General features: G+C 40.5%; 2 protein-coding genes across 3 annotated transcripts in view; one reads left to right on the top strand and one right to left on the bottom strand.

The window, feature by feature from the left end:
• The window catches only part of LOC129842718 (zinc finger protein ZFP2-like), a 213,879-nt gene that overhangs the window by 72,945 nt on the left and 127,136 nt on the right, over positions 1-13,798 (top strand). The window lies entirely within an intron of this gene.
• On the bottom strand, positions 4,335-12,221 carry LOC129842731 (zinc finger protein 239-like). Its single transcript, XM_055911364.1, has 2 exons — positions 11,712-12,221; positions 4,335-8,263 (listed from the first exon to the last, which is right to left on the bottom strand). Exons 1-2 carry the CDS (start codon positions 11,977-11,979, stop codon positions 7,692-7,694), a joined length of 840 nt encoding a protein of 279 aa, XP_055767339.1. The 5' UTR covers positions 11,980-12,221; the 3' UTR covers positions 4,335-7,691.

The raw sequence follows: 13,798 nt of genomic DNA, 5'->3' as shown, positions 1-13,798 counted from the left end.
AAACCTAACAAATATATTCCAATATGATCAGATAAATAAAGCAATATTTTCTTATGGCTCTGTCAGTAATCTTTAATTTTCAACAGACACAAAAGACAAATTTCCTTTATATAAAAATCCCCATAACATGAACATTAAATGAAAGAAACCGGTATTCAAGGCACCATCAGTAGCCTATATTTTCTATTTTAGCAAAAGTGGGCTAAATTTACTTCAAAGAAAAAAACAATAATAGCAATTTTCTATCATCCACTCAACTGAAATATTTTTTAAATATAATTGGATTGAAATACAATAAAATAAAGTGCAAAAATCTATTAATCAAAAACAACACTTTGTTTAAGGAGAAGTAACATGCAGTGAAAACAAATATTAAACTTTAACTTTTAAACTTGAACTGAGTAAAAACTCTAAATATGTGATTGCACAGTAATGTTCACTTGTTTGAGGTTGAGGGTGATACTTGGTGGTGTCCCATCTTTTCCACAAGTTCATCAATGTTCGGGGTAAGGCTCTGAGCTGAGGAAATCCTCAGAATTGAGTGGAGGTGTTCAGCAGTAAGTCGACTTCTGTGTGATGTTTTGTTCAGGTTCATCAAAGAAAACAGTTGTTCACACAGGTATGTGCTGCCAAACATAGACAACGTTTGAGCAGCCTGGATGCGCAGCTGGGGCATTGTGTCGGGGAGGAAACGGGCGAACTCCGCAGCACCCACTGCCGCATATTTTGCCCTCAGTGCATCATTGCATTGGAGGTCAATCAACTCCATTTGGAGGTTTGGTGGTGAGCTTTCCACGTCAACAGCAAATGGGTTACCGAGCAGTTCCAACCTGCTTTTTTGTGCTTCAAAGTCAGCAAATCGGCGTCGAAAGTCAGCGGCAAGCATACCTATTTTATCAGCCAACTGTGCGCTCGGGAACGCACTGGTAGAGAGCTTCTCTTTCATGGTCTGGCAGCTGGGAAAGTGGCTCAAATTTTCTTTCCGCATCTGCGTCTCCCACAGAGTCAGTTTGGTTTTAAATGCCTTCACTGTACTGTACATATCAGAGATGACATGATCCCGACCCTGCAGCTGCAAGTTCATTGCATTCAGATGACTCGTAATGTCACACAGAAAAGCCATTTCACACAGAAACATTTCGTCTCGGAGTTGTGTTGTGTCTTTCCCTTTGCTGTCCAAGAACAGACAAATCTCCTCACGAAGCTCGAAACATCTTTGAAGCACCTTTCCCTGGCTTAGCCATCGCACCTCTGTGTGATAAGGCAAATCACCATGCTCCGTTTCTAACTCCGTCAGAAATGCCTTGAACTGGCGGTGATTCAAACCTTTGGCTCTGATAAAGTTAACTGTGCGCGTGATGATGCTCATTACATGCTCCATTTTCAAGGCTTTACCGCACAACGCTTCCTGGTGTATGATACAATGATAAGCTGTCAGCTCACCTGTCGCGTTTTCCTCTTGCATCTTTTCCCGTATCTTCGCCACCAGTCCGCTCCTGTGTCCACACATCGCAGGTGCTCCGTCGGTTGTCAAACCCACGAGTTTTTCCCAAGGCAGCTCCATCTCATTTACACATCTTGACACCTCTTCATACAAATCATGCCCCGTAGTTGTGCCATGCATAGGACGTAAAGCCAAAAACTCCTCTGTCACGCTTAGGCTGGAGTCCACTCCGCGGATGAAAATTGACAACTGGGCAATGTCAGAAATGTCGGTGCTCTCATCCACAGCCAAGGAATATGCAATGAAATCTTTTCCCTTTTTCACAAGCTGCTCTTTTAGATTGATGGACAACTGGTCTACTCTCTCGGCAATGGTGTTTCTGCTCAGACTCACATTTAAAAAGAGTTGCCTTTTTTCTGGGCAAACTTCGTCACAAACTTTAATCATGCAGTTTTTGATGAAATCCCCCTCCGTAAATGGCCGGGCTGATTTAGCGATCTCTTCTGCCAAAATAAAACTGGCCTTGACAGCAGCCTGGCCTTGTGATTTGGCTTTTTTGAACAGAGCCTGTCGAGATTTGAGGCCTCGTTTTAATTCCTCTGCCTTTTGTAGCCTTTGTTCCATGTCCATATTCTTGTTTTTGTCCGCGTGTTTCGTTTCATAATGTCGTCTCAGATTATACTCTTTCAGTACCGCCACACTTTCTCCACACAGAAGACACACAGGTTTTCCAGCTACCTCCGTGAACATATACTCCGACTCCCACCTTGTTTGAAACCCCCGGTTCTCAGTGTCCACCTTCCGTTTTGCCATTTTTGATGGGTATCTGAAAGTTAATTTTACTGTGATGCTGACGACTGCTGTGCCAATAAATATTGAAATGAAGCAGCCTACTGCTCGGTGCGTCACCGTTGCATTGTGGGAAATGTAGTATTGGTGCGTGTAAAAGATCTGCGGGCTGCCGGCTTGCTGCGGTCTGCGGGCCGGTTCTAATAATAAATCAAGATCATCCCAGGGGCCGTAAAAAACCTTCTCGCGGGCCGGATGTGGCCCGCGGGCCTTGACTCTGACATGTGCCCTAGACCCACTCCAATTTGCTTACCGACCCAATAGGTCCACAGACGACGCAATCGCAACCACACTGCACACTGCCCTAACCCATCTGGACAAGAGGAATACCTATGTGAGAATGCTGTTCATCGACTACAGCTCAGCATTTAACACCATAGTACCCTCCAAACTCGTCATCAAGCTCGAGACCCTGGGCCTCGACCCCGCCCTGTGCAACTGGGTCCTGGACTTCCTGACGGGCCGCCCCCAGGTGGTGAGGGTAGGTAACAACATCTCCACCCCGCTGATCCTCAACACTGGGGCCCCACAAGGGTGCGTTCTGAGCCCTCTCCTGTACTCCCTGTTCACCCACGACTGCGTGGCCATGCACGCCTCCAACTCAATCATCAAGTTTGCGGACGACACTACAGTGGTAGGCTTGATTACCAACAACGACGAGACGGCCTACAGGGAGGAGGTGAGGGCCCTCGGAGTGTAGTGTCAGGAAAATAACCTCACACTCAACGTCAACAAAACAAAGGAGATGATTGTGGACTTCAGGAAACAGCAGAGGGAGCTCCCCCCTATCCACATCGACGGGTCAGTAGTGGAGAAGGTGGAAAGTTTTAAGTTCCTCGGTGTACACATCACGGACAAACTGAATTGGTCCACCCACACAGACAGCGTTGTGAAGAAGGCGCAGCAGCGCCTCTTCAACCTCAGGAGGCTGAAGAAATTCGGCTTGTCACCAAAAGCACTCACAAACTTCTACAGATGCACAATCGAGAGCGTCCTGTCGGGCTGTATCACCGCCTGGTACGGCAACTGCTCCGCACACAACCGTAAGGCTCTCCAGAGGGTAGTGAGGTCGGCAGAACGCATCACCCGGGGCAAACTACCTGCCCTCCAGGACACCTACACCACCCGATGTCACAGGAAGGCCATAAAGATCATCAAGGACAACAACCACCCAAGCCACTACCTGTTCACCCCGCTATCATCCAGAAGGCGAGGTCAGTACAGGTGCATCCAAGCAGGGACCGAGAGACTGAAAAACAGCTTCTATCTCAAGGCCATCAGACTGTTAAACAGCCACCACTAACATTTAGCGGCCGCTGCCAACAAACTGACTCAGCTCCAGCCACCTTAAAAAATGGGAATTGATGGAAATTATGTAAAAATGTACCACCAGCCACTTTAAACAATGCCACCTAATATAATGTTTACATACCCTACATTACACATCTCTTATGTATATGTATATACTGTACTCTATATCATCTACTGCATCTTGCCATCTTTATGTAATACATGTACCACTAGCCACTTTAAACTATGCCACTTTATGTTTACATACCCTACAGTACTCATCTCATAGGTATATACCTGCAGGTATCTACTGCACCTTGCCTATGCAGTCTGTACCATCACTCATTCATATATCTTTATGTACATATTAGTAGTTGCGGAATTGTTAGGTTAGATTACTTGTTGTTATTACTGCATTGTCGGAACCAGAAGCACAAGCATTTCGCTACACTCGCATTAACATCTGCTAACCATGTGTATGTGACTAATAAATTTGATTTGATTTGAATTCTATCCTATTCTACTGTATCTTAGTCTATGTATTACTCATCTCATATGTATATACTGTATTCTATCCTATTCTACTGTATCTTAGTCTATGCATTACTCATCTCATATGTATATACTGTATTCTATCCTATTCTACTGTATCTTAGTCTATGTATTACTCATCTCATATGTATATACTATATTCTATTCATTAACAAATACTAAGAGGGACCAAGAGTCTTTTGATTGGTCAGTCATTGGGTTCATTTGTTGAAATCAAATCAAGCTTTATTTATACCGCACATTTCAGACATGGATGCAGCACAATGGCTTCACAAGAAAAAACAAATTAAGAAAATGAAATATTTAGTACACAACAAACAGAAGACTAACAACTGAAAGACTAATGAGCAGCCTAAGGAAATGCCATTGATTAAAATATTAAATGGTTGCAATGCAAAATTCAAGGTATCTTTTTTTTAGGAGGGGTTCATCTCTCCCTGGTACCATATAGAACAGAAACATTAACTCATGCCCTGGAATGTGGTCTCTTTAGGTTTTAATCACCCAAAAGACATTGTAAATCTCCTGTCAATGTTTTCTCTTTGAGGCCCATCCTCAGTAGAACACACAGACTCTATTGTTCTAAGAACCCTCTATTCTGTTGCATAAAACAACCATTTGATGCAATAAAAGTATTATAACATAATGTTGCAGTTTTGCTCTCAGTGTCACTGAAAGTTGACTAGTAACAACAACTGGGACCTAAAAGACACCCACCATGAGACTCACAAAATCTGCCCAAGAAGAGGCAAACAAAAGAAAAAACCCACACCAAACTTAAAGACAGAAAGCAAACCAAAAAGGTGTTGACTCTCCACATCTATCAAGACAACTGGAGCACTGGGCCAGACACTCTTAAATAGAACCCGGACCAGCTCAGGTGAAACACCTTCCCACTAACGAGATGGACAAGCCAGCACAGGTGTAACACATACTGACTAACGAGGGGGCACCAATCAGTATGTGCTGACGAGCTATACTTGCTGAAGTGTTAAAATCCAACCTCAAAACATAAATGCAAAAACCAAAGCCTGTAAAACCTTCCCCTTTAAGACAACAAATATCTTATATTTTTGTTGGACAAGTTTGCTCACCACCAACAGAAAACAACTTCCATTTCACATTATTATCAACTACAATGCTTCACCTTCTACAATATAAACATGGTGTCTACTGGCTGACAATTAAAAACACGTATTTCTGAAATAATAATAAACAATCATATTGTTTTTTAAATCATTTTTCTTTCTATAGAATCCTAAAACTCACTATCTTTTAGAACTCTCGTCTTCCTAAAACTCACTAGCTTCTAGAACTCTCGTCCCCTCAAATCAAATTGTATTAGTCATGTCTGATTTCAAGAGCAAACTCCTGCAATATCTTGATAGGCATGTTGTTGGATCGAGTCTGTTGATTGGTCAGTCATTGGGTTCATTTGTTGAAATCAAATCAAGCTTTATTTATACAGCACATTTCAGACATGGATGCAACACAATGGCTTCACAGGAAAAAAACAAATAAAAAAATGAAATAAACAGAAGACTAACAACTGAAAGACTAATGAGCACCCTAAGGAAATGCCATTGACTAAAATATTAATTGGATGCAATATCCATCCCCCAATTCTTTTTTTTTTTTTTTAGGAGGGGCTCTGAAAGTCACTATAGGGGTGTCCACTGACAATTGACTAGTAACAACAACTGGGACCGAAAAAAGACACCCACCATGAGACCAACTAAATCTGCCCAAGAAGAGGTAAACAAAAGAACTGGTGTTACACATACTGACTAATGAGGTGACACCAATCAGTGCGTCCTACGTGCTAACGAGCTATACGTGCTAAAGTCCAACCTCAAAACATAAATGGAAAAACGAAAGCCTGGAACACCTTTCCCCTGAAGACAACAAATATATCCTATGTTTTTGTTGGACAAGTTTGCCCACCACCAACTGAAAACAACTTCCATTTCACATAATCAACTACAATGCTTCACCTTCTACAATATTAACATAGTGTCTACTGGCTGTCAACAATTAAAAACAAGAAAAAACACGTAATTCTAAATAATAATATACAATCGTATTATTTTTTCTTCTTTTTCATTCTATAGAATCCTAGAACTCAATAGCTTCTAGAACTCTTGTCTTCCTAAAACTCACTAGCTTCTAGAACTCTCGTCTTCCTAAAACTCACCAGCTTCTAGAACTCTTGTACTCTTGGAACGAGCCCAAACAAAACTCATCTCCAATACGGAAAAACGTGCAGTCAAAATAAATTGTGATCCATGGCAACGCAATGGCTAAACGCAAAACACAAATCTTTTTGACTGCCCATTCTTGAGACAATCAGCAACCAAGTTGTACTTAACACGGACATGTCTGATTTCAAGAGGAAACTCCTGCACTATCTGTAGTAACTTTCCACTTCACTGCAGAGCTTCTCTCTCTTTTCAGGGTTCACTAGATAGGAATGTTGATGGATCGGGGCCCAGTCCCCAATGTCATGCTCTAGTACATTTGGTTTGGCACATCTGAGAATGAACCCTGATATTCTAAAAACAGGGCAACAATGTCAATATAATTGTACCCAAAAAATTGTCAGTTGGTTGCATGAATAATTTTCATTACTAAATGTTACATGAAATGTTAATATGAAATATTTAATTGCATAGTATTATTTTCAACGGCTTTTCAATTACATTTTGCTAGGTGGTATAGCCCAATGTCAAAACACAGTTTTAACGTGTCCAAATCAATAACCAATATGCAGAAACAGTTTGGGATAAATTGAAAACCTAACATGTGCTATTTACACAAACATCTGCCACAATAATTGTATTTTTTTTAAACAAGCTCCTTATAAACTGCACAAGCACCAAAAACGCTGTTGTTTTGACAAGTAGCAATAAATCACTGATATCGATTAGGGGGGAAATCCGGTTGTACGTGCTGTTGAAACTAACAAAAAAATAACAACATGGAAATGGAAGATATCTTTTACCTCACTGATAAGAGGACAACCTGCAGAAGACAGTCAGCTACATATTGGAGTGATGCATTTAAATTTAGGGGTCACTAAACAAAGGAACACAACACTTATTTGTCATAACTCATCGATATTATGTTGAAATCAGTTGATTCTGGGAAAAATGCGTACATCACTGGTTAGAGGACAAATCTTTATTTGTTAGTCACTTTGTGTTAAATCACATAAATAGTACTCTTTCAATTCAGAGCCTTGATTTCCCCCAATGAGCCTAATATCCATATCATGTTGAAATCAATTGATAAGGGGGCAAACGTTTAGGGTTCTACATTGTGACATTCTGACTGACTGACTGCAGAGTATATTAATATACTATATATTAAAACATTCTACATTGAGACATTAAAATACTCCTACTACAATGTTAAAACATTCTACATTGTGACATCATTAAACTACTCCCACTACAATGTTAAAACATTCTACATTGTGACATTAATTCATTGATATCATGAAACAACTCCTTCATATATACATTTTCTGATATTTGATCAGGGATCTTTTATCAGATTATCTCTGGTCACAGCTAAGAGGTTTCTCTCCTGTGTGTGTTCTATGGTGTATAGTTAGATAGCTAGAAGTAGAAAAACTCTTCCCACATTGATCACAGCTATACGGTTTCTCTCCTGTGTGTGTTCTCTGGTGTATAGTTAGATAGCCAGAAGAAGAAAAACTCTTCCCGCATTGACCACAGCTATAAGGTTTCTCTCCTGTGTGTGTTCTCTGGTGTACAATCAGCTGGATGGATTGAGCAAAACTCTTCCCACATTGACCACAGCTATAAGGTTTCTCTCCTGTGTGTGTTCTCTGGTGTTGAGTCAGATGGCTGGATTTAGCAAAACTCTTCCCACATTGACCACAGCTATATGGTTTCTCTCTTGTGTGAATTCTTTGATGTATTTTAAGTTCTGATGAAGATTTGCAACCTTTCCCACAGTCAGAGCAGAAGTGAGATTTCTTCCCTGTGGATCTCTGCGGGTGTTTCTTGAGGTGTTCTGATCGGGAGAGACTCTTCTCTGCCTCTTCAGCATCATGTTGTTGTTGAGGCTCCCCAGAGGATCCACGGTAGTCCCGTATCTCTCCTGTGTGAACAACAAAGTCAGACAGACGGTTTAAGGCCCACAACAGCAGAAATGCACTGTTTATTTGAGGTAAAAGGTGATGCCCAGAGAGTTCCCATGAAGTTGTACAACAATTGATGTCTGTTAAATTATTTTACAATTGTCTTAAGACAGTCAAGACCTAAGCAGTGTGCCAGACGACCTTTGGTCTCCAAAAAAGGACCCCTCTGTGTTCTGTGCTAAAATTGCAGCGATGCACATGCATTGTAATTGTAAGGCTCGTTTGAATCTCCTGCTTAACCTGTTTGGGCTGCAGGGGCAGTATTGAGTAGCCAGATAAAAGGTGCCCATTTCAAACGGCCTCGTACTCAATTCTTGCTCGTACAATATGCATATTATTATTACTATTGGATAGAAAACACTATCTAGTTTCTAAAACCGTTTGAATTATTTCTCTGAGTGAAACAGAACTCATTCTGCAGCACATTTCCTGACCAGGAAGTGGAAAGTCTGAAATCGATGCTCTGTTCTTCTTCCTGCCTATAAATGGGCACGAGACCTATTAGTATACATGCACGTCATACACCTTTCCCTGGGTGTCACAACATACTATCATATCCACGCCTTCCTGGAATCCCTGTCTTCCACAGGTGATGAGCGTGAGGCTTGGATTTTATTCCTGAAACTTAATACCGCTCTTCACCGACCCAGGAAGGGGTGGGGCCAATCAGGTGTTGTACCTCGTTTCCCTCCTTCAGGAAACAGTAATTATAGTCAAAGTTACAATTCCTTTCAGTCGGTCAACTTCGGTACAACATACTATGGAGAAATAGATTCATTTCCCATGCCGACCCAAACGGATACTAAATTAAACGACCCATGGCAGATCACCCAGACCTGACCCTGCAAGATGCGTCAGTTGTCAATTTATTCATTCTTTCGTTTGAAACACTCCTGTCAATGTTGAGTAAGGACACACACCTGATTACACATATAGAGGTAGGACTAGTCTACCCGATTACACATGTAGAAGTAGGACTAGTCTACCTGGCCTGAGCACAAATGTAGGCCTATAAATGTGGCTATTTGGGGATGTCTGATAGTATTTCTGATTGTCTTAACGCTGCACCACTAATGAGTTGTGGAGCTTCTCCAACTAATTTTTTCTTCACCTCAAACAGCAGGTAAACAAAGTCTTATTAGAATCCATTACGAATGACAATAGTTGCTCAAAGTATTTGTAAATTATTTCCAGCTCTCGCCCTTTCGATAACCACTCAGCATTAAAGGGTAAAATGTAATGCTCTGATCCAGTGGAAATGCTATAAAATACCTGATTACTTCTTATCCTTTGCACAAATAGACGACAGATGTGTCTGTCCAGAACTCACTGGCACGGGAAACTGAGGGCCCAGATTATTTTATACAATGTTGCAAGTTTTGGAGGACCCAGTTGATAGTTGATAGAATGTTTCAAGTTTGTTGTTGACAGGCCATGTGCAGCCAATGATTTATAGGATATTTCTTTTTTAAATCGGGATATTTTCTACCTGCAGCCTGCAAATGTTTTTGTTTGTTGGTTTCATGTAGGCTATTTTTACATAGTTGGCAATGGCAATAAAAGTTACTTTTAGATTTGTATAATTTTCATTTAGATAGAATGTAGATTAATCACAGATAATGATGTTGAGATAAAGACTATTATAATTATTATTACTATTATAAATTAAATGAAACTGTTCCAGTAAAATGTGAATATGAAAATCCTAACTGGCACCAGATCAGTAGAAATGGTCAGATAAATTGGCATTCCAAATGGAAAAGGTTGCTGACTGCTGGTGTAGCCTATTACCAGAAACTATAGGAGCATAACGACTGCTGGTGTAGCCTATTACCAGAAACTATAGGAGCATAACGACTGCTGGTGTAGCCTATTACCAGAAACTATAGGAGCATAACGACTGCTGGTGTTGTCTATTACCAGAAAATATAGGAGCATAACGACTGCTGGTGTAGCCTATTACCAGAAACTATAGGAGCATAACATCAGAATTTACGAAGGCCAGCAGCAGCGGGAGGAGTAGGCTAAGGAAGAGGTTTTTCTGATGGTTATCTTGTTTCAGAGGGATGTCATCAATAGCCCATAATGACAAAGTGAAAACAGGTCAAAAACAGAAATAACTTATTTACATAAGTATTCAGACCCTTTGCTATGAGACTCAAAATTGCTTTCAGGTGCATCTTGTTTCCATTAATCATCCTTGAGATGTATCTACAACTTGTTCAGAGTCCACCCGTGGTAAATTAAATTGATTGGATATGATTTGAAAGGCACACACCTGTCTATATAAGGTCCCACAGTTGACAGTGCATGTCAGAGAAAAAACCAAGCAATGAGGTCTAAGGAATTGTCCGTAGAGCTCCAAGACAGGATTATGTCGAAGGACAGATCTGGGGAAGGGTACCACAAAAATTCTACAGCATTGAAGGTGCCCAAGAACACAGTGACCTCCATCATTTTTACATGGAATACGCTTCCTAGAGATTGTCACCTGGCCAAACTGAGCGATTGGGGGAGAAGGGCCTTGGTCAGGGAGGTGACCAAAAACCTGATGGTCACTCTGACAGAGCTCTAGAGTTCCTCTGTGGAGATGGGAGAACTTTTCAGAAGGACAACCATCTCTGCAGCACTCCAACAATCAGGCCTTTATGGTAGATTGGCCAGACGGAAACCACTCCTCAGTAAAAGACACATGACAGCCTGCTTGTAGTTTGACAAAAGGAATCCAAAGGATGGATGGAATGGAAAAGGTTGCCGACTGCTGGTGTAGCTTATTACCAGAAACTATAGGAGCATAACATCAGAATTTACGAAGGCCAGCAGCAGCGGGAGGAGGAAGAGTTTTTTTCTGATGGTTAGGCTATCTTGATCTCTGGCTCCCGAGTCATTTTGTTACGTTACTTATTCTAAATTCAAGAATTAAAGAATTAAATGAAAATGTTAAATGTTTTAGAAATGCTTGAGACTCAATTAAATCAATTAATCATGTTGAGGATATACAGTGTTTGTTTACACATTTACTGATAAACATTGGAGTAAAAAAAGCGTATATTTTTGAGTTCTGATGGGGTACGACAGTTGAACAAAGCTCATGAGGCATTTATAAGTGATTTCTTCAAGAAACAATGGGTACATATCATTAATGTATAAGTCCCAAAATGGATGTAACAACTAGTGATTGCCCCTTTAAGACTACAAATTGGGCTAAGCTAATAGGAGATATTGAGGACTACAGTATTTCAGGCATTGTCATTGGATGCATTTAATCAATTGTTAACGTTTTGTTGATGGTCCACTCTTGATGTTCTACACGTTACAGTGTAGCTTCAGCCATTCCTACAGAACAACATTAAAGTGTAGAACCCCTTTACTGCATATTGGTTCAACGACTGCAGAGACGGTACTTACTGGTGTTAAACAGATCTCCAACCTCCTCTTCTTTCACACCAAAAACTACATCCTCCTCTTTCTCTTCCTCCTCTTTCACTCTGAACGCGTCTTCCTCTTCTTTCACTGTAACGTCTTTCTCTTCTTCTTTCCCTGTAACAGCCTCACCCTCTACTTGTTTTTGTATTGTAACATCCTTCTCTTCCTCCTCCTCTTTGACGAAAGCTTCTTTCTCCGTCCAGCAGACCTCCTCATCTTTATCAGGAGGAGAGTAACTTAGTGAACTCATGGTCGGGGATGTTAGCTAGTTAGCATTAGCGACTAGCCTAGTTCTAAGCTAACTTAGCAAACCAGCTAGCTGACAAACAACGTAAATATATAATTAAATGGGCCAACAAGTACATACGACAGAAATGTGTTTAATACACAGCGACTAATATACACCAAAACAGTGTAAAGAGGGTGAATGTTGTAGCTGTGTTTGCTAGAAAGCTACCGAGGTGTCTGACTAGCTGTTGTCGTTGAAGAAGCGTCCCGTCACTAGATTATACGTCACACTGGCAGCATCGCCTGAACCTAAAAGACGCACATCGCCATCTGCTGACTGGAGTGGGAAACGCAGTTGAGGAATTTTTATTTTATTTCACAAAAGTGTAATATTATATTATGCCGTTCAAAGAGAAGCATGTGTTGATTGATTCGTGTTTAATGAGTGAGAATTTAAAACAAGCTTTACACCCACAATCAAATGGTTGTTAATAAATCTAAATCATGGTTTAGTGTTTCTGTATCAAAATGGACTTTTAACAAATTCAAATCCTTTGGAGTCATTTTGACCCCAGCCAAAAGCACCTTTGATAAATAGGACATTTATTTCAAATCAAAATCAAATCACATTTTATTGGTCACATACACGTGTTTAGCAGATGTTATTACGGGTGTAGTGAAATGCTTGTGTTTCTAGCTCCGACAGTGCAGTAATATCTAACAAGTAATATCTAACAATTTCACAACATATACCGAATACACACACATCTAAGTATTTGAATCTAGGTTTCTCTGTAGACATGATCCATCCCACCAGAGGGTGGAGGGGCACCTGTATCAGTGGTTTTGACCAGATAGACACCTGCAGACACACAGTATAGTGCCTCCCATGTACTCTCCTAAGATTGGACTTTTCTATACCACGTATCACGTGACTGTGTACAAAACTGCTAATGGTAGAAAACTCTGCCAGCGGGAGAAAACTCTGCCAGCTGTATACAGTGCATTCGTTAAGTATTCAGACCCCTTCACTTTTTCCACATTCAGTTACTTTACAGCCTTATTCTAAAATTGAATATTTTTCCCCTCATCAATCTACACACAATACCCCATAATGACATCACAATACCCCATAATGACAAACCAAAAACAGGTTTGTAAACATTTTTGCAAATGTATTTAAGTATTCAGACCCTTTGCTATGAGACTCGAAATTGAGCTCAGATGCATCCTGATTCCATTGATCATCCTTGAGATGTTTCTCCAGCTTGATTGGAGTCTACTTGTGGTAAATTCAATTGATTATACATGATTTGGAGAGACACACACCTGTCTATATAAAGTCCCACAGTTTACAGTGCATGTGTCGTGGTAATTTCCTGTATTACTCAATAAAGAGAGAGAGAGAGAGCCAACCACACACAAGTCAGAGTTAAATTATATATTCCATCTTTTATATATATACAAGCTTCACCAAAGCCCTTTTTTGACTCTCAGATCAATTCAGTGTCTAGAAATGAATTCTCTGAGAGTGCTTACAAAACAATTCTTAGTTTCATTTATAGCCAAGATACACCCCTCTCAACTTACAAAGAATCCTTTACCCGAAAGAGGAGTATCCTATCGCTAGACAGCATCAGCTATAAATCATCGTTCAGTTTGATCTCCCAAGACAAGGTTTAAATCTCATGCTTGATACTTCACTGTCTACCAAAACATTACCTCATCCAATGGCATATATCAATTGTCATTTCTAGATATTCCCAAACCTGGACAAACTCAAAATCAGACAGTGAGCCTCTTAGGTCAAATACTAGGTCAAGATAAGGGCAACCTCAGAG

This window comes from Salvelinus fontinalis, unplaced genomic scaffold (assembly GCF_029448725.1).
Source record: "Salvelinus fontinalis isolate EN_2023a unplaced genomic scaffold, ASM2944872v1 scaffold_0062, whole genome shotgun sequence".
In the NCBI taxonomy this organism is placed as follows: Eukaryota; Metazoa; Chordata; class Actinopteri; order Salmoniformes; family Salmonidae; genus Salvelinus; species Salvelinus fontinalis.
This window is presented reverse-complemented; position numbering and strand designations above follow the sequence as displayed.

Coding starts and splice junctions, on each gene's coding strand:
- LOC129842731 (XM_055911364.1), bottom strand. CDS start 11,979: ATGAGTTCACTAAGTTACTCTCCTCCTGATAAAGATGAGGAGGTCTGC. Junction 8,264..11,711: donor TGGAGATCTGTTTAACACCA/GTAAGTACCGTC, acceptor TTGTTCACACAG/GAGAGATACGGGACTACCGT.